A 23495-nucleotide genomic window follows, 5' to 3' on the forward strand; every position below is an offset into this window, starting at 1 on the left:
AGTTCCTGTACTGACTATTTGACCATTCTGGTCAGCACAGCCTATTTAATAAAAGGGAGCAGTGCTTTTATAACAAACAACATAACATACAATGATGGAACCTTCTCCCTATTGCATTAATTGAAAAGTCTTTTCTGAGGGATTGTGAACTGTAGTATTTGGTGAGGATTGCCAAAAATTGGGCAGAGACACTTTGGGCAAGCTGAGGGTTCCCTGATTACAATTCCAGTGCCTTTTATTTTTGTCTAGTTGATGACTGAAGGGTCTTACAGTGATTCAGCGATAAATGTTTCATTAAAAAAAACCCACATGTATGGAGATTTAAGGAGCAATTACTATAAAAACATGTTTGTGTGTATCCTTGCAAGTTATTTTTCTCAAACTTAACTCTATGTACAGGAATCTTTTATATAATGTCAGATTTAGACTGTGATTTTCTAATCTTCAATAATTTGGATATCTTACCTTCATTTTGATGAAGCTTGAATTAAATTTCCATTGGGCATGTAAAAATTCATAATAAACTTGGATTCTTTGTAGTATGTATAAGGATAGGAAGAGAACATTTATTTACACAACCTTGCAGAAGTAGATCAGAGGATAATAATTGACATTTTTATCATTAGACATTGAAAATAAAGCATATATGATGTGACTGTTGACTAGGGTTTGCGTGCTTTTTAGTGAACTTTTGTAGTCCTGCTTTTTAGCAGTAGTTCAAGCTTAAGGAATTGGCAGGTGAAACTTTCCTATTTGAAAAGTAGGCAATCTGATCCATTTGATATTCCATATATGCTAGTAGGCTTTATGCAATTCTTTATTTGGTTTTAAAAAGCAGAGCTAATATCCCTTATTGCAGTGGTCCCCAATTGGTGATCCATAGGCCTCAGGGGGTCCAGTGTAACCCACCCGGGGGGGGGGGTCACAGAATCATAGACCATGGCCCATACCAGTCAACTGGGGAGGGGGGCTATTGGGTTGCTGTTTTTATTTTGATTATGTATTTTGTGGTTTTATATCTTGATTTTATTCTGTAAACTGCCTTGAGACCTCCAGTTATAGGACGGTATATACATTCAATATATTTTTTAAAAAAATTACACACATACACACACACACACTGTCCAAGCATCCCGTTTCACAGTGCCCAAAACCACATGAGATCGCAGGGCCCCAAAAAACACATTTTTGGGCGCTGTGCTCTCTCGCAGGACTGCAGTCCGGAAGATGCGCACCATAGTTTTGTGCTGGGACATGTTGGAGATATCAACATTTTCAAAAGCAGGGGATCCTAGTTAATTGGGAACCACTGTTTTTCTTGATATGCTGTTAACTTTTGAAGGAAATCTGTGATCCCCAGGTAAAGAGCAAGCCTGTGTTCATGAGAAAGATGTTAGATAAATTGTACTCACTAAGCTGCAAACCTACAGGGAGTACTGAAACTAAAGAAAAGTGTATTGTCAAGAAAAGTCATAGAAGCAGGGAGGGGACCTTTTTGCCTGCAGTTTTTGCTTCAGAACACCCCACACCACTCTCCCCCATCAAGTTAAAAAATGCATGTGATGTGTTGGTGGGGTTGGGGGGAAGTGACTTAGAGTGCAGAGAGTTAAGCACACTCCCAGCTCTTCCTTGTTCATGGTTGATGAATCCAGGAGTTGGGTTTTTTTGAAAGACAAACAAAAAGCACCCTTCAGGGGTTATAGGCATCTGAAGTATAAATTCTGGTGTGAACTATGAAGGGGAAGTCTATTCATTTTGTTCTGTCCCTTTCTTCTTTACTTCCTGTTTTTAATTAAATAATTTTATTTTTAGTGAGGAGAAGACAGAACAGTTACTGGATTGTAAACAAGAACTGGAACAAATTGAAGTTGAATTGAAAAGACTGCAACAAGAGGTTTGGAAATTAAAGATAACTTCTCAGGCCATTGTGCTTAGATTAAGTATATTTATTTGTGTTTATCAGTTTAATTAATTACATGTGTTGTCATGCTCCAAGCTAGGACCCTGGATTAAATAGGTTTTTGTGCTAAGGAGCTCTGGGTTCTGCCTCAAGTCCATATTTTGGTGTTTTTGGATGCAGTATTTTCCTGCTCTACTTGAGGTTCATTCAAATGTTTGGCCAATATGATATTATAAATTGTATGAACCCTGTGTTGAAAAGTGTTTCCAAAAACATGGAAGAATAAAACTGACATGTTGAAAAAACAATTGGCATTACTTTTATAATGGGTTGTTATTGATTTCATCAGACTTTAATGACAAGTCATCAAACATAACTTGATTCCTACAGTTTAATTGAGTTTAAAGCAAGCAGAGGATGTTTGTGAAACTGGACATTGGACAACTCAGTCTCCTCAAGGGAATAAATCCTTTGAAGAGGAACATTACAGCATTGAAATTGCCTCAACACTTTTATATACATATAAGAAATAACACAGTTATCCTGGGATTAAGATAATTATTTGATTACCACCTTTTCTGTAAAACTAGCAATCGTGTTACAGTAATTGTTTCAAAATTTCAGTGAGAAGGCGAATTTCCAGCTAAATAATGAGATTAATAATATATTGGGGCTTCAGTTTTCCCCACAATTACTTTGAAGCAAACCTCATTGAAGTCATGCTTATTTCCATGTAAACTTGCATAGGATTGAATTGCATGCAACGCATGCAGATTTCATACATGGATCTGAATGCATTTTGTGTTTTGCTTCTCATTGCCTTTAGTATTTTGAATAGCTTAGTGTCATTCTCCAAGCTTTAATTTTGTCATCTTGCATGAAAACTCAGTGTTGCTCACTGCAGATCTGTAATGTCAATGTTTTCTTCTACAAAACAATTAATAATTAAATATGTTTGTTTTGTTTGCTAGAATATGAATTTGCTTTCAGATGCCCGTTCTGCCAGGGTGTACCGTGATGAACTTGATGCTCTCAGAGAGAAGGCAATCAGGGTTGACAAGCTTGAAAGTGAAGTCAGTCGGTATAAGGAGAGGCTACACGATATTGAATTCTACAAGGCTAGAGTAGAGGTGACTTGAAATTCAAACATTAAAAATTAAAGGTTTTATTTGTTAATAGCTTCTGAATCTGGTTGTTTTGAAGTACTAGTTTTCACGTAATGGAAAGCTATGACTAACTGTAACTTCCTAGTTTCTTTCCCTGCTTGTATGATTCGGGAGCAAAGCAGTTTCATACTAGGGGTTGTATACAGGCACACAAAACTTGTGCATGTCAGTCACTTAGTCCTACCCTTCTGTACTGGAGGTTTGTTTGTTTGTTTGTTTGTTTGTTTGTTTGTTTTTATTGTTAGGGATTTTGGTGTTTGGATTTATTTATTTTTAAGATTTTTATTACCATTTTTCATAATACAATAAAACATAGAAAAGTAATGTAGAGAAAAATCAAAAACAGGGTCAGGAGCAAATCAGCCATAAATCATATGATGTAGGTGAAGTTAACTCCTTACTAGAAAAAACAGGATCTGCTAAGGAGTGCCAGGCCTAATGTGCACAACAATGCTTTGGTAGATATTGCCTCTATGAGGCAATTATGGAGACTGGAGGTCCCCGCCCTCCCACAGCTGCCTAAGCCTCCTCCTCTCCCCAGGTCCTTCCCAAGCATCTGAGACTACGCCAACGTGCCTATCTGTGCTCCTTCTGCTTCCTACCTCTCCTGGACCTGGAAGACCAGAGGGGAGGGGAGTCGGTTGCAGCAAGGCAGGGAAAAACCATTGCTTTTTCACTGGCTGACTCGTCTCTGCCTCTTGGCCCTCCTCCTTTCCTGCTTCTGCCTCTGCTTCTGCTTCTGGACTTCTATCTGCCACAGACTCTCCCTGCTCACTTAAGCCTGTTACCTCTTGAACTCCCAACACCACCACTTCCCAGGTTTCTCCTTTTGACTTCTCATTGTATTCCCACCACCAATCCCTGGGCTCTAAGCCTCCGTCCCTAAGGGGTTCCCCAGCCAGTGCCTCCCACCATTGAGCTGCCTCCAGCTAGTTCATGACATACAGGTACAAAAAGTACATATAGAATTGGAGTCTTCTCTTAAAGATAGTTGTTAAACTTTACTATCCAGAGAATGTAATATCTCCTCCCAGCCTCTCACCCTGGGAGACCAACATACCCAGGGTCTCTCCATCTACCATCCCCATGAGTGTATAATCCTTGGACCCCAATAATGCTTCAAGCAGAGGACTTGGTGTTTGAATTTAGAATCTGTTTCTGTGACTTCCAAAGTGGATTCTGAATATTAACACAATTTTAGCTCAGGGGTCAGAATGATGTAGCTGTAACCGTCAGGAGGTCCTACACACGAGTAGGAGTCCAGCAGAGACACATCCCCGACTGGCATGTTCTCTCCCTCCAGGTCGGTCGTTTGGGAGATTCAAAAGCTTTCTCCAGCCCGAACATCGCAGGGACAGATACCAAGAGGCATCAGCACACTTCAGGATCAGCAGAGTATAGGCAGTCAGCGTTCAGACTCAGTTGCGCAGCTTTTTGGCTAAACTACATTTATTTACATATATACACTTGGAGCATCGTAACTCAGCTCCTTCCTCTTCAGCATCAGACAGCAAAGGGAAGGAATAAAGGACAAAAATCCTACATCACAGAAACACAGTAATAAAAACATCCTGTCTCCGTCACTTCCCAAAATGTGGAATGAAAACATACACTGTCATGTGATAAAAACAATCCCATGACTGCAACACTGGGAATGAATCCTAACAGTTAACTTCATCAAACTTTTATGTGTGTGACACAACTCTGTTAAAAGCTTAATTCAGCAAATTATCACTTTTGTTCAGTTCATGCCATTTTTATGTTCTTTGACACAGTGATCCTCAGCTTCAATTTTCTTTCTGATTATTGTAGGAGCTAAAAGAAGATAATCAAGTACTGCTAGAAACAAAGACAATGTTGGAAGATCAGTTGGAGGGAACCCGAGCTCGTTCTGATAAATTGCACGAACTGGAAAAGGAAAACTTACAGTTAAAGGCAAAACTTCATGATATGGAAACGGTGAGCATACAACATGAGACATCAGATGTGTAGGTTTTAAAAACAGAATTAATTATTATAGGGGACATCCAGTGATACTTGCCTATTTGCTTAGCGGGACTTCCTACCTGTGTGTTCCAGATCTGCTCTGAAGAGTCCCCTAACTCTGGACTCCTGCTGCATGAGCAAAAGCCTGCTCACGTGACATTGAATGTCACTCTATGAATCTGCTAAACCATGGTTTGTTAACATACACAGAATGTTGGCTTTATATTGAATCAGGCAGTTGGTTTATCCAGCTTAGTACTCTCCAGAGTTTTGGACAAGAGGATTTCCAGCCTGGAGATTTCAGGGATTGAAACTAGGGCCTTTTGTATGCAAAGTATGTGCTCTTCCACTTAAATATTGCCCTTCTACTAACATCATCTTTACTAAAACAATTAAAAAAGTTATTTATGATACTATGTGGTGCTTGATTTTTTTTTAAAATCAACCAGTTTTATTTATTTTTATTATTTGTTTGCTTGCTTGCTTTTTTCTTAAAAAACAAGGATGTTTGACATAGAATGATTTTGGTAACACACTGTATTGATATAACATTCATTTAAAAAATGGTTGATTTTTAAAAAATATGTTTTCAAGGATAGGATAGCATAGCATGATAATCTTTAACATCTGATAATATGATTGTATATACAGGGGGAGACCATTTTAGGTGCGCCCAATTGACATGTGATTGCCAACGCACAGGTCCTTTTGTATCTGGAAGAAGGCAGAATGTTTGGGTGTGGGCAGGGAGTGCTTATGCACTCTCTACCGGCATAAGTTTAAATAGGTCTTTTTTCCACTGCTAACACTAGATCAAGATCCTTTAACATAAAAAGATTTAAGTCAGTAGCATTTTGCAAAAAATTGTTACTGAAATAGGTTTGTGCACTTTGAGAAGAACTTTTAAAGAGTTTTCCCCCCATGTAAACAATGTTTAAGGAACGTGATATGGACCGGAAGAAAATTGAGGAACTTATGGAGGAAAATATGACACTTGAAATGGCTCAGAAGCAAAGTATGGATGAATCACTGCATTTGGGCTGGGAACTTGAACAAATAAACAGATCATCCGAACTTTCTGAAGGTAGATGAAGATTTAATTCTGCGTTTTCTTATTTTCTTCTGTTTATATGGGAAATAGGCAACTGAACATTGCAAATTCTCCACATGCTGTAAACAGATATCCTGTAAACAGTTCTCCTTGGATGGGCCCAAAGATGTAGCCATGTGAACAAAGTAATATGGCTCAACAATAGGTGAACCATAGGTGTAGTTTGGTGTTTGGGCTGGGATAGCTAAATATATAATAGAGTGGTACCTCGGGTTACATACGCTTCAGGTACAGACTCCGCTAACCCAGAAATAGTGCTTCAGGTTAAGAACTTTGCTTCAGGATGAGAACAGAAATTGTGCAGCAGTGGCGCAACAGCAGCAGGAGGCCCCATTAGCTTAAGTGGTGCTTCAGGTTAAGAACAGTTTCAGGTTAAGAACTGACCTCCGGAACGAACTAAGTACTTAACCTGAGGTACCACTGTAGTTTAAGGAAGGTTGCTGGTTGGATTCACATAACTCCAAGCCAGAGTTAAAACACACAAAAGTTTACAAGCCAGCAACACACCATTATGTCGCATCATGTTTTGTTGACAGTAGACAAATGATCATTAAATTATGGCTTAGTCGTATGGGAGAACTATTATGTCTTCAGCGGTGTGTGGCAGCAGCATGATCAAGTAGGGAGTGGTGTGGTTCGCTTCAACATGGTTCCAAGGGTGCAGTGTCAATTGTATATAAGAAATACCTACAGATAATGGATGGGAAACGTAAGTCATTTCCATTTTTTTTTTAAACAAACCCACAGCGCCACGAAAGTCACTTGGTCATGAAGTGAATGAACTGACATCAAGTAGGTTACTGAAACTAGAAATGGAAAACCAAAGTTTGCTAAAGACTGTGGAAGAGTTGCAAAATGCAGTGGGATCTGCAGAAGGCAGCAGTTCAAAAATGCTGAAAATGGAAAAGGAAAACCAAAGACTAAGTAAAAAGGTACCATTTTTATTGTATTTTTAAAATAGGAAGAAGGTAAATCCTAGCAAATAATTCAAAAATGGAGATTCTAAAAACATCTTAGACTCTTAAAGTTTCTGTAAGCTTTCTGTCATGAACTTCATTGTAGGTTCCCTGTCTTAAGTCTCGTTTTAAACAAATGTTTTGTTTAATATTATCTGTGTATGTTTAGCCAGAGGATTTACTTAGTTTGACAAACATTTTCTGAAATAAAGTAGTCCTTAATGGTTTACCTTTTTTTTTTTGTATACTTTTTCAAAATTATATATATTAAATATCTGGCTTATTTATTAGTTAGACCTTTTCTACCCTGTTCCAGGTAACTTTTCTCAAAATTGGAACAGGACAGAAAAAATATGAAGAAACACAATTGACAAATGCCTTTTAACACATAATAAAGAAAATATAAATTCCGCTTTGTTCGAAGCCCGTCTTTTTAAATTTTGTGGTGTTACGCTACCTAGAAATATTTCATCCGAGTATATTTTGCTGTAACTATATTAATGTCTTGGTGGGTTACACACACTCTTAAGTTTCCCTTGGCAAACCAGGCTTCTAAACAGCAACCACTTTTGAAGGCACAGTTTGGATTCAAAGAACACCTGCAAATAGCATAAAAGGGGCTGGTTATCAGTGCTAATCAGCAGATCAGGAGCCATCCATTTTTTATTAACTGCAGTTGCTTGTTTCATCTATACCCAACAAAGAATGATTAATCCTAACAATGGTTTAGTTGAAACAAGCCATCTTCAATCCTTGAGTTATCAATCTGACTTGTTTCAACAAATTGTAGTTAAGATTAACCTACGGTAGAGCTGGCATGTAACGCTAAACTCTGGCTAATCAAAAAACAGATGTGAAAGCTGCTGATCTGCACTTCACAGGCACACTGGTGGAGGAGAATGTTGAAGCCCAAGGCTTGCTGCAGTTTATCTCTTCAAAATAATGATTTATTATTATATTTAAAGTGTTTTTGATTCCAATACAAATAACTGTTTTAATTTGCAAGATGTTCAATGTATTTTAACACTCTTTTACAAAATGCAGTATACATTCTTGTGCAGAACAATAGAAGCTACATAAATTTTCAGAAATAAAGGTGTAGAAAAACCAGATATTCTGGACACTTCTGTATGTTGTCCTTGGTCTTTAATTTTTCTTATAGGAAAATTTCATTTTGGGGAGTAGGGACTTAAGAAACAAATAGTAACTAAAAACTTTCGGCATGTCTTATACACTGTAATGTAAAATTTTATCAATTTTATTTTGTTCTTCTCTCTCTAGCTGGAAGGACTTGAGAAGGAACTTTCTGAAGAGAAACAAGGTCTTCAGAATAGTCAGAATCTTAGCAAAGATCTAATGAAAGAGAAAGCCCAACTTGAAAAGACTATTGAGACTCTAAGAGAAAACTCAGAGAGACAGGTAAAATGACAAAGATTTTCACTTGTCAAGCTTAACTTTCTTTAGATGGCCAAGACTGACATTTTAAAATAATTGTATATGTTATTTTATAGGATATGATAATCATGGTCAATTTTTCCTGCTACCATTTTCATGTTTTTTCAAAAATGTTACTTGGCTTTTTCTATTCCTCTACTTTGTCAGAGTACCTTGTGGGTGGACTATGTCCATGTTTTTCAGTAGTATCTAAGCAGGCAGAGAAGCCTCATGCTTTAGAAATCTTCTATACCGCTTTTCTTTCAATCCTAGTGTTTTCTAACATTGCAATCCTAACAGTGGATTGTCTCCAATGCTAATCGTACTTGGAGTAGCTACAGTGACATTAATAAGCTATTTTAAATTAGGGTCCTTAATTTCAGTGGCTCTATTCTGAGCAAAACTTAGTTGGCTACAACCCTGTTTACCCCAAAGTTCTGTATTTTTCCGTATATAAGACTAGGTTTTTTAAACCCAAAAATTGGGTTTAAAATTGGGCTCGTCTTATACACGGGTAGTGCTGAGGGGTGTTTTCTTAATTTGGAGTCCCCCAAAATAGTGGGCATCTTATACACAAAAAAATACAGTAAGTCCAGATGAATTCATTGTGACTTACTGAGATAAGTAGAATTGGAATTGCAGTTTAACTGCTTAACGAAGCCCTTCCTCTTTGGCAAAACCTTTCCACTTCTACTTTAGTTCTTTGGGTCATACAACCATTCATAATCTTGAGCTGAAAGAAGTCCAGGTACCAAAATGTTAGCCTTCCATCCTCAATTAAATGAAACCCCATATGTTGGTGTAACGGACAGAATTCTTAAAGAAGAACCCCATGAGATTCTAGAGCATCTTGCTCTCCTGCGCCCCTGAAATAGGGTGAGATCTAGGTTTAATAGGTTTGTAGGTGAGGCAGTTCTGTGATTGCTTCACAGCATACCAAAGATTCAAACTGACTTAATACTTTTGTGTTCTTTAACGCTTGAAATATTTTTTGTAACTAATTTTGTTAATGTAAAATATTTTTAGCCTGGTTTAAACTTTCATTTCAATTAGAAGTTACCTGAAAGTACCAAATAGGCCTAGGATTAAATTAGGAGTTAATTAAATAAATGTGATTTAGAATGTTAAGAAAAGTTAAGAAATTTGACTCTAATTGGAATATTGTTTTTGAATAATGATATTGGAAAATTGCTACATTCAGTTACAAGGAAATTCAGATGGGAGGGACTAGAGGAAGTCAAGCAATATGTTTATGAGGTTGGAAGTTTAATTAATTAATCAATTTGTATTGTTTGTGTTTGTTATCATATCTTCTGTTTTTATTCACTTTATTGTTTTTTTATTTGTGTTTCAGTTGTTTTATAGTATGTGTTATATTTGTATGAAACTCAATAAACATTATTGTAAAAAAAATAGAATAAACTTTCATTTCAATTACTTAGATTAAAATCCTGGAACAAGAGAATGAGCATTTGAATCGAACAGTGGCTTCCCTCAGACAGCGTTCACAAATCAGTGCTGAAGCAAGAGTGAAAGATATTGAAAAGGAAAATAAAATTCTCCATGAATCTATTAAAGAAACGAGCAGTAAATTAAATAAGATAGAATTTGAAAAGAAGCAACTGAAGAAAGAGTTAGAACATTATAAAGAGAAGGGAGAAAGAGCAGATGAACTGGAGAAAGAAGTTCAACATCTTGAAAAAGAAAACGAACTATTACAGAAAAAGATTACCAACTTAAAGATTACATGTGAAAAAATAGATTCCTTAGAACAAGAGAACTCAAGTCTAGACACTGAAAACAGGAAGCTGAAAAAGACTCTAGATAGTCTTAAAAATCTCAGCTTTCAATTAGAGTCATTAGAGAAAGAGAACACACAACTTGATGAAGAGAATTTAGAGCTCAGAAGAACAGTTGAAACTTTGAAAAGTACAAATATCAAGATGGCTCAGTTAGAGCTAGAAAATAAAGAACTGGAAAGTGAGAAAGGACAGCTTCAAAAGAGCCTGGATCTTATGAAAACTTCTTTTAAGAAGACTGAACGCTTAGAAGTAAGTTATCAAGGTTTGGATACCGAAAACCAAAGACTGCAGAAAGCCCTAGAAAACACCAACAAAAAGATTCAGCATCTAGAAAGTGAACTACAGGATCTAGAGACGGAAAATCAAACCTTACAAAAAAACCTGGAAGAACTCAAAATCTCTAGTAAACGCTTAGAAAAATTAGAAAAAGAGAACAAGCTTTTGGAGCAAGAGACCTCTCAGCTAGAAAAAGATAAGAAACAGCTGGAAAAAGAGAACAAGAGGCTTCGACAACAAGCAGATATTAAGGACAGCACATTAGAAGAAAATAATGTAAAAATTGGTGATCTGGAAAAAGAGAACAAGTCACTCGTTAAGGAAATTGGTATATGTAAAGAAGCTTCTGTTCGTTTAAAAGAGATTGAAAAGGAAAATAAAGAGCTTGTGAAAAGAGCCACCATTGACAAGAAAACACTTGTCACATTACGGGAGGTAATATTTCCTGCTGAATGATATACTATAATTATAAAGGGTAATGCAGCTGTAACATTCAAAAAATTCTAGCTGTCAATTTCATGCAATAATTCATGCAAATTTAATGTATTTTTGTTTTATTTGCATATTATTCAAACACTATTCATGAGCTTGGTGGATTCTGAGTTGCTCATACATTAAGAAGAAATGGTGACAGAAGATGTTCATACTTCTTTTTGTGCCCCCTGTGTTATGAGCAAAGCAGAAATGTTTGCATTTGAGCCGTGTGAATATCATGGACTCGCACACTGCAATGCAGGCAGCAGTTGCCAGCACTTCGTTTGCTTCCACCCTGGGACCTGTTGGCACTTTTGAGGCATTGTGGAATAATTATTGCCTTGGAAGCAGAATTAAAACGATGGTTTCTGTGTAGCAAAGGTGGACTGTATAATATCTAGCCCTTGCCCTCCTCATTGCTCCTTTTCTAATATTTATTCATAAGCAGGTCCCCTGCAACATTAGTTACTAGCTTCCTCCTTGCAGTAATGAGTGTGCCCTTAATTAATCAGCTTCTCTTCTCCATGGTGACAAGTCTGCTTTCCTTTAATTCTCCCCCACTTTACTTTTTATACTGAAACGATAACCATTTTGCTATGAAACAGTGAAAGGAAACCAGTAATGTACACAGGCATCAGAAGCTGACTAATTGAGGGCTAATTGATAACTAGTCTTCCAGGTGCATACGAACTGAAATGAAGAAATAATGAGGAAGAAACTGCAAGAAGGAAGCTTTTCATTGAAGGCACACTAGTTCTTAAAAGCTGTGATGGCACTTTGGCTGTCCACACTGAACAGGCTGGTGCTGTGATTGTGTTTCATTGCAAAAAAGAGCAGGAGTACAATACCAGAATACAACCATTTGACAATCTGGATACTCCATAAAAAGCAAATGAATAAAGAGAGACAATTTCAATCAAAGGAGCTAGCATGGAAGCAATTGTTATAACACTTGATGGCTTTATTATTCAGGATCATATGTACTGAACATTTGAACTATCTTGTTGGATTTAGTAACTTAATATAAAATTAGTGGGTTGTATCCAATGGTGGTTTAATGTGAGGGGAAAACGCTTCTGCCCAAGCAAACTGGGTCACTTCATCTTTCCTACCTACCTAACACTTCCCCAAAGCTACTTCTGAGGAATGTGGAATCCACTGGGACAGAATAGGATATGGTTGGGGAATTGGGGAAGAGTGAGTTTTCCAATTTAAACAAATGTTCTTTCTGCTAAGGCAAGTCCAGCATTGGATATATTAACTAAAAATACCCAGCAAAAATAAAGGAGGCAAACCTTTGAAATGAATTCATATTTGTTTTTGGAATATGATTGCTGATTAACTAGAAGTTTATGCAGTAAGTGTCAATAGGATGGAGACAAAATATAGTTTTTTCAGAGAGCTGAAGGTGGTTTGAAATAAGGATCACAGCTTTATTGCATGTATCTACATTTTAATTTCAAATCTGGCAAACTGATTTGGCATATTTTTGTAGCCTTTAAAAAACCTAAAAAAAATTAATGGGAGACAACTGAGATAAAAAAATATTTGTGTTCAGCATTGAAAGGGAAACCTCTCTTAAAGCCACTTTCAACTTCCTTAAAATCTATTGCCTGAGTCTCCTGCTGTAGTCTCTAGAAATGGCATTATTGCAATATTATACGTTCAACACATTTTCAAAAATCTATTTAAAGGATTTGGTGAATGAAAAACTGAAGACACAGCAGATGAATAATGATTTAGAAAAGCTTACACATGAACTTGAAAAGATAGGTTTAAATAAGGAGCGCCTCTTGCATGATGAGCAGAGTTCAGATGATAGGTGAGTATATTAAGGCCTCTTTGGAATAGGTTGAGCGCAGTTCTTTATGGCATTCTGCAATAACTGTTTTTCACAGGATATGCTCCTGAATGTATATGAACAGCTACTACAGTGTGCACTTCTTTCAGGTTCCACTTTCAATTTTGTTGTACGAAATTCTATATGTCATCAAAGGAGTAAACATCTCTTTGCAGAGTTGGTATAGACATTTTGAGCACTTATCTCCAACAGTTACTATATCCTTTATAATAGATTCCTGAGTCTATCAGCAGGAAAAAAATCAGTATCTCTGAAAGAGCTTTTGGCTCTCTTCAGCTTACTCCATCTGCCAATATAAAGCTAATAGCATACAAACATCTGTTTCCTTTACTTGGTCATGTGTTCCATCCTGTTCCTTGTGGAATTGGAGAAAATATGTGTTAACAAAAGCAGAATACTCCAGCTTCTGACCAGCCCTCCTGTCAGCATGCCACTCAGTTGAGAATAATGACTGGCGCTGTAGTCTGTTATTAGCAGTGATTGACATAATGATGGTGGCAAATTCAGAACCTTCTATCTTGAGAGGAAGCCAGCATTATAATTGTATGTATCCAGTCTTACTTTCAGGATACTGTTGAGACAATGTAAGCTTTTCACAGTGAATTATCAAGACTTTCCCCATTTAAAATAATTTTCATTGCTTTTTTCCACCCTATAAGGTTTCATTTCTACCTAGTTTTCAATCATTAGCTCCTGACAACTGCTTAAGAATCCTAGTTTGGTGCCCATGGAAGGGGTTAATTTCTATTCCAGAGTGATGGATTTGATGTGGGAAGACCAAATTTAGTGGCAGTGATGTTGGCTTAGGGAGATATGTGTGAGAAAGAGAGGATTGAATAGAGAGGTTAAACAAGGAATTTTTTTATTTTGGTGAGAGGCTTCAATGGAAGGAGTAGATTTTAGGTGTTAACTCGGTTTATCTTCAGATTTTGGAATGGTGGGTGTCTACAGGATATGCTGCAGTTGGTGGTTTCAATTACCTTCACTCAGACTGGCTGCTTGTGTGTTCTAGTCATGATAAAGTGCTGTATGCCCAAGCCTGGTGCAGGAAGCATGTTATGCTGCTGGCAGGGGCTACCCCAAAGGGGAACACTCCTTTTGGGAAGCTGTGTGGACCAAAGATTTACCCCCTTTTATCAGTTTTATTGGCCAGGGTTTTATGTGTGGTATTGTTTGTTCATTTCTATCCTTTGGGGAAGTGTTGTGTTTTCAGGGTAAGAGGTTGAAGGTGGTCTATGTGTGTTAGAGAATATTGATTTCATGCCTATGGAGTGTGGGTCCAATCCTGCATGAAACTGTGCCTTTCTCGGGTGGGAAACTGGGGGAGTGGTGAGTTTTTATCCCAGATGAGAGCTGAGGTGTGTCACATTTGATATTTTTATTTTAAAAGTATCTCATAGTTTGAGTTCCCCTGACATTAACCTCTGCTGTATTCCTGTCATTTCGTAGAGGTAGCACAGGGTGGTAATATGTTTAGGAGGCGATACAGAGGTGAATGAAGGTATACAGGGAGGAGAAATAATAATAATAATAAATTTTTCTTTATATCCTGCCCTCCCCGGCCAGAGCCGGGCTCAGGGCGGCTAACACCAATAAAATTACAATAAAACATAGTGGGAGGGGAAACAAAGAAAAGAGGTCTAGTTACATCAAAGCCCAGGCTCCTTCTGCTTCACCTGCTGTATTTCAGAATCTGGGGGTGCTAGTAAGCCAGCTCCCCCCTTGGTGCTGTGTCGCTAAATGCCAGGTCTGTTCAGAATACAATATTGACCATTCATAATTTGATCCTGGGTGAGGGAGCCAACTTGGCATGTATGACTGACACCTGGATGGATGAAGTTGGTGGCCCTAAGCTCACCCAGCTATGTTCACCTGGACACTCAGTGCAGCACCATTAGAGGTCAGAGGGATGGGGCAGGGAAGTTGCAGTGGAGACCAATCCCTACTGTGTCTGGATTTGAGGGATTGTTTGCATTGTTGGGCCAGAGGGCCGGAACAAGGATGTTTTTACTGTACCATCTACCCTGCCGCATTAAGTCTCCCTAATTGAGATGGCAGAGGTTATCTCAGATTTGATGTTGGAAAATGTTTTTATGGTGGTGTGGGGGAAACTTTATTATCCATAGTGAAACTGTCCCATATGGACCAGCTCAGGACTTCATGGTCTCAATGACAGCCATGGCGTTGTCTCAGTATATCAGTGTCCTCACACCTGGTTGGACATAACCTTGACCTGGATGTGACCTTGACCATAGGAGAGCGAATTACTTTCTGAGTAAAATAGTTTGATTCTCAGAATGGATAGTGATCAGACAAAATATATGATGCCATGAAAACTCTTGTTTACCTTTAACTAATTTTGCTGTACTTGGCTATATCTATATTTGTAAGTATTCCCGGATTTGCGCTACATTCAGTCTGTGTGTTGACCTTCTATCCCTCCTCACATACACCCTCTGTTATCTCTTGGCAGCATAGGGATGAACAGAGTGCAGCGTTTCCATTAATTTGAGCCAATGTTATTTCATGCTTTCTTAGCATTACATCACTTTAAGCCAGGAGAAAAATTTCCCACAGTCCAGTATTCAAAGGACATGTATGAAACTTTGGGAACTTGGCTGCAGACGCAACTGATGTGAAAACAAGCGTTGCTGTAGACTTAACTTTGCAATAAAATGCAGAAAGCAAAGGGTAAAATCAGATGTGGACAGCATCAGTCAATTTGGCTATATTGAGCAATGGAAGTACTAATTTAGAAATAGCAACTGTAGTGTTAGGTTCACACATTGTGAGTATATATAGGAAATCATCATGCACCTGTATGTTTGTTCCTTCTCTTCTCTGCTCCCATTATGTTTTGAAGAACCAGGGTTGTGTGGTTCAGTCCTTTGTAGTGGAGGGTTGTAATCAAGCTCATTTTTTTATCTTTGATTTTGTTGGACTGTAGCCAGAATGAAGACTGCTCACCAGCAATTCAGTCTCTTTGCATTCTGCATTGTTTATGTGCTAGAACTCTCTGTATGATTAAATGTACATCTTCCGTTCTCTTAGGGTGTACCCAGACCAGCATGGGTGACACATCTCAGTTTTGTCCTTTACTGTCACAGAACAAGTTTCTTTTCTGTTTGTATACACTTGCTGGATTTGTTTCTTTAGAGTTTGCATTATTTTCTTGAATATTCTCCATTAAATACATTTGATGAAAGTGATGGCAAAGGGATTAGGTCATGGCCTTTGAGGTCAGGAGATGGTGGTAGGCAGCTTCCTAAATCTCCATAGTAGCCAGATTTAGACTTTAAATTGGTCAGATGAACAAGTGCTATAGTGCTAATGCATTAATTAAAAAGAGGACTGTGTCTGTACCCACGGAGTAAAACTACTTCTGTCTAAACAGTTTAATGAGGTGTAAGAATTTGTAGAAAATCTTGTATGTTTCAATCTCTTTTTAGATCATTGCAGACTTTATATTTTGAATGTTTTAAATAGTTGCTTTTATTGTTTCAACGGATTATTTTATTCTCTTTGGATTTGTTTGTTTTTTACATTTGAGTGGTTTCTAAATTTTATGAAATAAATAGAACAATAGGAAGTGAAGACAGCAGACTGTTGGGTGAACTGTGGTCCTGTCCTCACACAGATTTATTGAAAAACAGTCAAGCTATCACCTTGATGAAGCTTGTATATTTTCTTAGGGGATTGTCTTCTTCTTGATAATTAAAACATTATTGTAATTTTTTTCATTAATAGCAAATACAAGCTACTGGAGTCAAGATTAGAATCCACATTGAAAAAGTCACTTGAAATAAAAGAAGAAAAAATTGCTGCTTTGGAAGCTCGATTAGAAGAATCAACAAATTTAAATCAACAACTGCGCCAGGAACTTAAAACAGTAAAAAAACCCAAATATTTCTATTACCTTAAATTGTTTCTAACAGTTATAAAGGTGTTAGAAAAAAAATCTGTTTCTTATATTGTCAAAAGTTTTTTCGAAAGATTTATGCACAGTGCTGCTTTTGATAAGCAAAATACATGCTGAATTATACTCTTGCTTTCTTAGTGAAAACAGTATATATATTACCAATTTATCTTCACAGAAATATATGAAAAATGTTGGTTTAAAAATTAATCAGTGCTTTCCATGCAGAAAACATTTTGTTTTTTGACTTGGCAAATTTTAGGTGTTGCTGATAGCAGTATTTAAAGTGCTGTTCAGCTTCATGTTTAGCCCCTTTCTGAACAGCTGCCACTTGAGACTGCAGCATGTGGTTTTGCTAATTTTTGCTAGCATTTATTTATCTATAAAAGTTTGTGTGTGTGCCCTCTCCTAAAATATTGGGGTGGTGTACCAGCAATCTAAAAGCATAAAAAATTAAGAGCAATACAAAACAATTATTAAAATGACTAAAATAATAAACCCTAATGATTAGAATCATGAACATTTAAAACAAGTGCATAGGCCTGTTGGTGCAAAAGTCTCCAAAGGGAGGCCACAAAGTCCCAAATAAGGATGCCTGCTGAATCTCTGCTGGAAGAGCCTTCAACAATATGTAACTTCTGGTTGAGGCCCATCAGGCCTCTGTAGCATGGGGGGAACAACCAGTACTCCTCAAGATGACCTCAGTATGAGTGAGCTGCAGTATATGGGCTCAAGTGGTCCTTGTGTAATGTGAAGTGGAGTAGAAGCTAGTGGGCCAATTAGTTGAGCTGAATGAAACTACACCTGAGACACTGAATGGTAGGCATTCTTGCAAAAAGCTTTGAAAGTAGCAGTCAAAGTCCCTCCTAAAGATGCTCTCCTTGTCATTAGTCTACCTCAAAAGGCCAGACTAAGCCACAGACATGAGAGTAACAATTGGGTTGCCACCAAATCCCTGTAAAGTCTGGGGTGGGGTGTGATCTAAGCTGCATAGGGCAGAAAAGAAGGCATGCTGAACCCTTCCACAAGCCATACCTACCCCCTGAAACTGCCTCTCCTCTTACTGCTTTTTTTCCCTATGGGGATCAAAGGTTGGAACCTTTGGTGAAAGAAAAACAGCTGTGGCAGGGCCATTTTTTCTAATTAAATAATAAGAATAAAGTTGTCCTGGCATGCTTAGGATTTAGTAGGATTTAGTATTTTACATTTGAAATTGAATTCATTGATCTTTAGGTGAAAAAGAATTATGAGGCCCTCAAGCAAAGACAAGAGGAAGAGAAAATGGTACAGAATTGTTCGTCAAAAACTGATGAAGAAAGTTTGTCTGTCAATAAATGGGAACGAGAGAGCCAAGAAACCACTAGAGAACTTTTGAAGGTTAAAGATAGATTAATTGAAGTTGAGAGAAATGTAAGTAATAATTTGGATTATTTTAATAATTTTACCTTGATTGTCAACCTGTGTAGGGTATAGTAAGCCACATTTTGTTGCCACGGATATAACAAAAGAATAGGCTAGTAATTAGGGTAGTCTGATCTAATACTGTGCTTGAAAGAACATACTGTTTCTAGGAAATAAATGTAGTTGATTTCAGCATAACTTATTATGCCTCTCTGCCTGTCTTATTTCTCTCTTGCATGCATACATAGGTACACCACATCGAGTAAACCCACTTTCATCAGAAAGCAAACCCATACTTTGTGTGATTTCTTCTGACTGCAAGAGTGTTTCCATACTTCAGATTGTTTGACATAAAATAGAAGTCTGAATTTAAACAATGTTTTGTTCATTTAAATGGTGCATGTATGTAATACATTTTGTTCCTTTTTAAAGAACGCAACTCTGCAGGCAGAGAAGCAAGCCCTGAAAACACAACTAAAGCAGCTTGAGACACAGAACAATAATGTGCAAGCTCAGATTGTGGCACTTCAGAGACAGACTGTTTCCTTACAGGAGCAAAATACAACGCTGCAAACTCAGAATGCCAAGCTTCAGGTTCTGTTTTCACAAATTTGTATTTATCTCCCAACCGCAATATAGAATTTACAAGTGAAAGCCTTGCTGTTATTCACATGGCTGTAGCAGCAGCTATTCTTGTGACACTCATGGGAAGCCTATACAGTGGTACCTCGGGTTAAATCCTTAATTCGTTCCAGAGGTCTGTACTTAACCTGAAACTGTTCTTAACCTGAAGCACCACATTAGCTAATGGGGCCTCCTGCTGCCGCCGCGCCGCCACTGCATGATTTCTGTTCTCATCCTGAAGCAAAGTTCTTAACCAGAGGTACTATTTCTGGGTTAGCGGAGTCTGTAACCTGAAGCATATGTAACCCGAGGTACCACTGTATTTTGAACATAAGTGGTTTGACTGGTGGGCAGTGCCCCATCTGTAGTAACTCCCTGGCTCCCTGGGCTAGATCTACTTCCAAGAAGTTCCTTTGGATAGCTCCCATTACTATTGGATTGTTTTGTACTTTATTTTTTCACTTCTTCGATGATCACATGCCCATATCATTTTGAGTCCCTGTATATCCCATTTGTGGTGGTATGGTTAAGTACTGCAAGATGGGGGTGGGTGGGTTCTTGTTCTACAACCCTATGATTCCATCTCTTCATGCTAGAGAGGTGTCTCTTATTTCCCAACCCTAATTAGAACTTGGTAACAAGAGTGAAACGTTTGAGTTTCCTGCTTCTGTTACATTTAGGTATCTTAGAGACAAAAACAAAAAAACCACTTAGTTCCTCTTGCATTCTAGAACAGCTGTGAAATTTTTTAGAAGGAGAATCTATAGGAAAGGGTCAGAAGAATCTCTATGAGGCTAGATGTAGAATTTGTAATCTGTTTGACAAAGAAAACAGGTCAGTACAGGCATCCCCCCCCCACTTAGGTGGGCATTACACCCCTGCACACATAAGTGAAATCTCATGAAGTGGGAAGCGCCCTGTAAACACCTCTTCTTTCTCTTCAATCCATACCAAAAATACTGTATCCACAACTAGAATTGAAGCTGTAGGGTTGGCAGGAGGCTGGCAAACACATGCTGTTAGGTGGGGAGACTGAGCGGCAGAAACAAAGCCCTGCTGCACCCCCGGTATCTTCTATCTCACAATTTCATGGTATGAGTCTATGTAATTGTTTCCCAGCACCACACGTATATGCAGTTGCGCTTCAGTAGAATGTGCCTAAGTGGGGGGACTCCTGTATTTACCTAAACAAGCCTAATTTAAGTATTTCACTGCTGATCCTCATGTTATTTCTGGAGTTGATTTAGGAAGCATAGGACAGGAGAAAATGTCCACTTTGACTGGCAGTGGCAGCTCTCCAGCATCTATGTCAGAGGTTTCCTGTACCACCTGTTACCTAATCCTTATAAGTGGATATGCATACAGATGCAAACTGCAGAGCTATGCAGTGAGAGTGCATTGAATGCACGAAGCCCCAGTTTGATCTCCAGCATTTCTTCGAAGAGATTGGGGAAATTGCTCTGAGATAACAGGATTTAAAACCTGTTAACAACCTAGGACCAAAATTGGCTAATTCTGTACAAGGCTAATTTTGAATGAGTACACCACAAAGTACTTTGTTATTGATTGTCCAATGTCACTTTGGCAATTGTAGGTAGAAAATTCTGCTATTAATTCGCAAAGTACATCTCTTATGAATCAGAATGCACAATTGCTGATTCAGCAGTCCACCTTGGAAAATGAAAATGAGTCCATAATCAAGGAACGTGAGGATCTGAGATCGCTGTATGATTCACTCATCAAAGATCATGAAAAACTGGAACAGCTTCATGAACGGCAAGCTACTGAATATGAATCTCTAATTTCCAAACATGGAAACCTTAAGTCAGCACACAAGAATCTTGAGGTGGAACATAAGGACTTAGAAGACAGGTGATTTCAATATATCAGTCATAACCAGTTTGCAGCTTAATCTGAAAATTATTTAAAATGTTAGATCTTAAATCCTTATAGTTGCAGCCATGTTGAAAGTGGAAGCTGTATTCATAATAACCTTTTGTAAATAATACTTGAGAATAGAATTAGTAATATTATATAATCCATTTGACAGATACAATCAGTTGCTGAAACAAAAAGTGCAATTAGAAGAACTGGAAAAAGTTCTTAAAGCAGAACAAGAGAAGATGCTGCAGCAAAACAAAAAGCATGAAACTGTAGCAGCGGAATACAAAAAGCTTTGTGAGGAAAATGACAGGTAAGAAAACAAAGCAAATGAATAATTATCTGAATTAAAGTGTATTATTAAATGTGCCAACTATATTTTGCATTTACCCTGATCTTAAACACTGCATAAAAGTTAGAAACCCTTAATACATTAGAATAAGAAAAAAACAATAAATCTACAGTATGCTCATAGAAATTGGTTATAAGATATTTCTACAAACATTATGATAATGTAAATCTCTCTTTAAATGTGAGTATATGATATAACTGTGCAGACACTTGTTTAATTGTTAATTTTGTGAAAACTTACTTTAATTTTGTTTTCTGTCCATTTTTAATTACAGATTGAATCATACATATACGCAGCTTTTGAAAGAAAATGAAATTCTCCAAATGGATCATAAGAATTTGAAAACATTACTGAACAGTTCTAAACTGGAACAAACAAGGCTGGAAGCTGAATTTTCCAAACTCAAAGAGCAGTACCAACAGCTGGATATTACGTATACAAAACTGAATAATCAGTGTGAGGTAATGAGTTTGCATTTCTTCAGTAATGTTTTATTATAGCCCTGTTTATTCATGACAAAAGAGGCTTTTTTAGATTTTCGCAGTAATATGCTTATCTTTATGAGTTTTCGGTAAGGGTTGTAATAGTTGAATTTAGTAATGTACAGTGGTGCCTCGCAAGACGAAATTAATTCGTTCCGCAAGTCTTTTCGTCTTGCGAGTTTTTGGTCTTGCGAAGCACGGTTTCCCATAGGAATGCATTAAAAATCAATTAATGCGTTCCTATGGAAACCGCCTTCAGACCAGGTCCGGGGACAGTCTGTCCCCCGACCTCTTCTGAAGGCTGGCGGGGGGCGAAAGTCTTTGCTTTCCCCCCCGCCTGCCTTCCCGGGACAGCGGAGACTTTTCCGCTGTCCCAGGGTGATCTTAAAATGCTGGCGGGCGGCAGCGAAGGGTTCGCTGCCGCCCGCCAGCATTTTAAAAGCCCCCGGGACAGCGGAGACTTTGCCGCTGTCCCGGGGCGATCTTAAAATGCTGGCGGGCAGCAACAAAGGCTTCGCTGCCGCCTGCCAGCATTTTAAAATCGCCCCGGGACAGCGGAGGAATTCAAAAGCCGTCCGGGATAGCGGGAAGCGCTTCCCTGCTATCCCGGACCGCTTTTAAAATGCTGGCGGTGGGGAGCAAAGCCTTTCGCCCCCGCCGGCCTTCCTGGACCTCTTCTGAAGTCCAGAGGGGGGGAAAAGGCTTTGCTCCCCACCGCCAGCATTTAAAAGAGGTCCCCGAGATTTCCCTATGGGCTTTCGTCTTGCGATGCAAGCCCATAGGGAAAATCGTCTAGCAAAGCGTCGCAAAAACCGAAAAACCCTTTCGTCTTGCGGGTTTTTCGTCTTGCGAGGCATTCGTCTTGTGGGGCACCACTGTATCTTAATAGTTTTGAAGGTGTCTTTGTATCATATTAGGAACAAACTTAGGTCTGTCGTTCTGCTTATTCTGGAATTGTTCTAGTGATTTTATTGAGGAATTAGTGGAGATGTTCTGAAAAGTTTCTTTAAGACTGCATGTATCCTCTTATATCAATCAACCTAGTGTCTTTGCACTCATTGATATGAAAGCTAAAAGTTTGATTCTCACTCCATAATTCCGAATATTGAATTCATGGTTTTCTTTCAGTCTGTTTTGTACATAAAGAGAGAATAATTTTTTTGCATTTAAACAAAAGATTAAGATTCAAGGAAGAGATATAAGATATCCTGAAGAGAGCCAGACGTCTTCTGCTCCCTTTCTTATTGGCTTGAACAGTGGATACATTGGTTAGAAGCTAAAAGGATGCTAGGACCTTAACAGAAGCTACAGATTGCTCTCCTCAATTGGAAGAAAAGCAATTTACAATTATTTACAAAAACCAGATAATAGAATCATAGAATTGTAGAGTTGGAAGGTACCATGAGGGTCATCTACTCCAGCGTCCTGCAATGCAGGAATCTTTTACCTATAGCGGAGCTTGAACCCACGACCCCAAGATTTAATAGTTTCGTGCTCTGGTGACTGAACTATTGCTGCCTCTATCATTTGACTTGTCTTCTTGACTTCATTTTTCTTTTGTACTTTATAAACAGAAAGCTGGGCAGACCTCATACACTAAAATATTGTGTTTTGTACATTTCAACAGTTGCTTAGCCAGCTAAAAGGAAATTTGGAAGAAGAAAACAGACACCTGTTGGATCAAATACAGACATTAATGCTGCAAAACAGAACATTATTAGAGCAGAATATGGAAAGCAAAGATCTGTTCCACGTTGAACAAAGGCAGTATATGTGGGTATCAAAAACGGTGAAGTAGTTGCACCCAACAGTTGGATGTTCAAATAGAAATAAATCATGGAAATGTTAATTGGTGCATTCCATTAACAACAGA

General features: G+C 38.1%; 1 protein-coding gene across 5 annotated transcripts in view; it reads left to right on the forward strand.

Moving 5' to 3' along the window:
- Window positions 1–23495, forward strand: part of CCDC88A (coiled-coil domain containing 88A) — a 74788-nt gene that overhangs the window by 30770 nt on the left and 20523 nt on the right. For all 5 annotated transcript variants that reach the window (XM_081903590.1, XM_081903592.1, XM_081903591.1 and 2 more), the window contains exons 9-23: window positions 1813–1894; window positions 2872–3030; window positions 4879–5025; window positions 5992–6136; window positions 6911–7095; window positions 8401–8538; window positions 9996–11066; window positions 12800–12927; window positions 16714–16855; window positions 18116–18292; window positions 18716–18877; window positions 20502–20779; window positions 20958–21101; window positions 21415–21601; window positions 23250–23395. In XM_081903590.1, the coding sequence (XP_081759716.1) occupies window positions 1813–1894; window positions 2872–3030; window positions 4879–5025; window positions 5992–6136; window positions 6911–7095; window positions 8401–8538; window positions 9996–11066; window positions 12800–12927; window positions 16714–16855; window positions 18116–18292; window positions 18716–18877; window positions 20502–20779; window positions 20958–21101; window positions 21415–21601; window positions 23250–23395 (3291 nt within the window). The remainder of the gene's footprint in view (window positions 1–1812; window positions 1895–2871; window positions 3031–4878; window positions 5026–5991; window positions 6137–6910; window positions 7096–8400; window positions 8539–9995; window positions 11067–12799; window positions 12928–16713; window positions 16856–18115; window positions 18293–18715; window positions 18878–20501; window positions 20780–20957; window positions 21102–21414; window positions 21602–23249; window positions 23396–23495) is intronic.

This window comes from Podarcis melisellensis, assembly GCF_964234715.1.
Source record: "Podarcis melisellensis genome assembly, chromosome: 3".
Lineage (NCBI taxonomy): Eukaryota > Metazoa > Chordata > Lepidosauria > Squamata > Lacertidae > Podarcis > Podarcis melisellensis.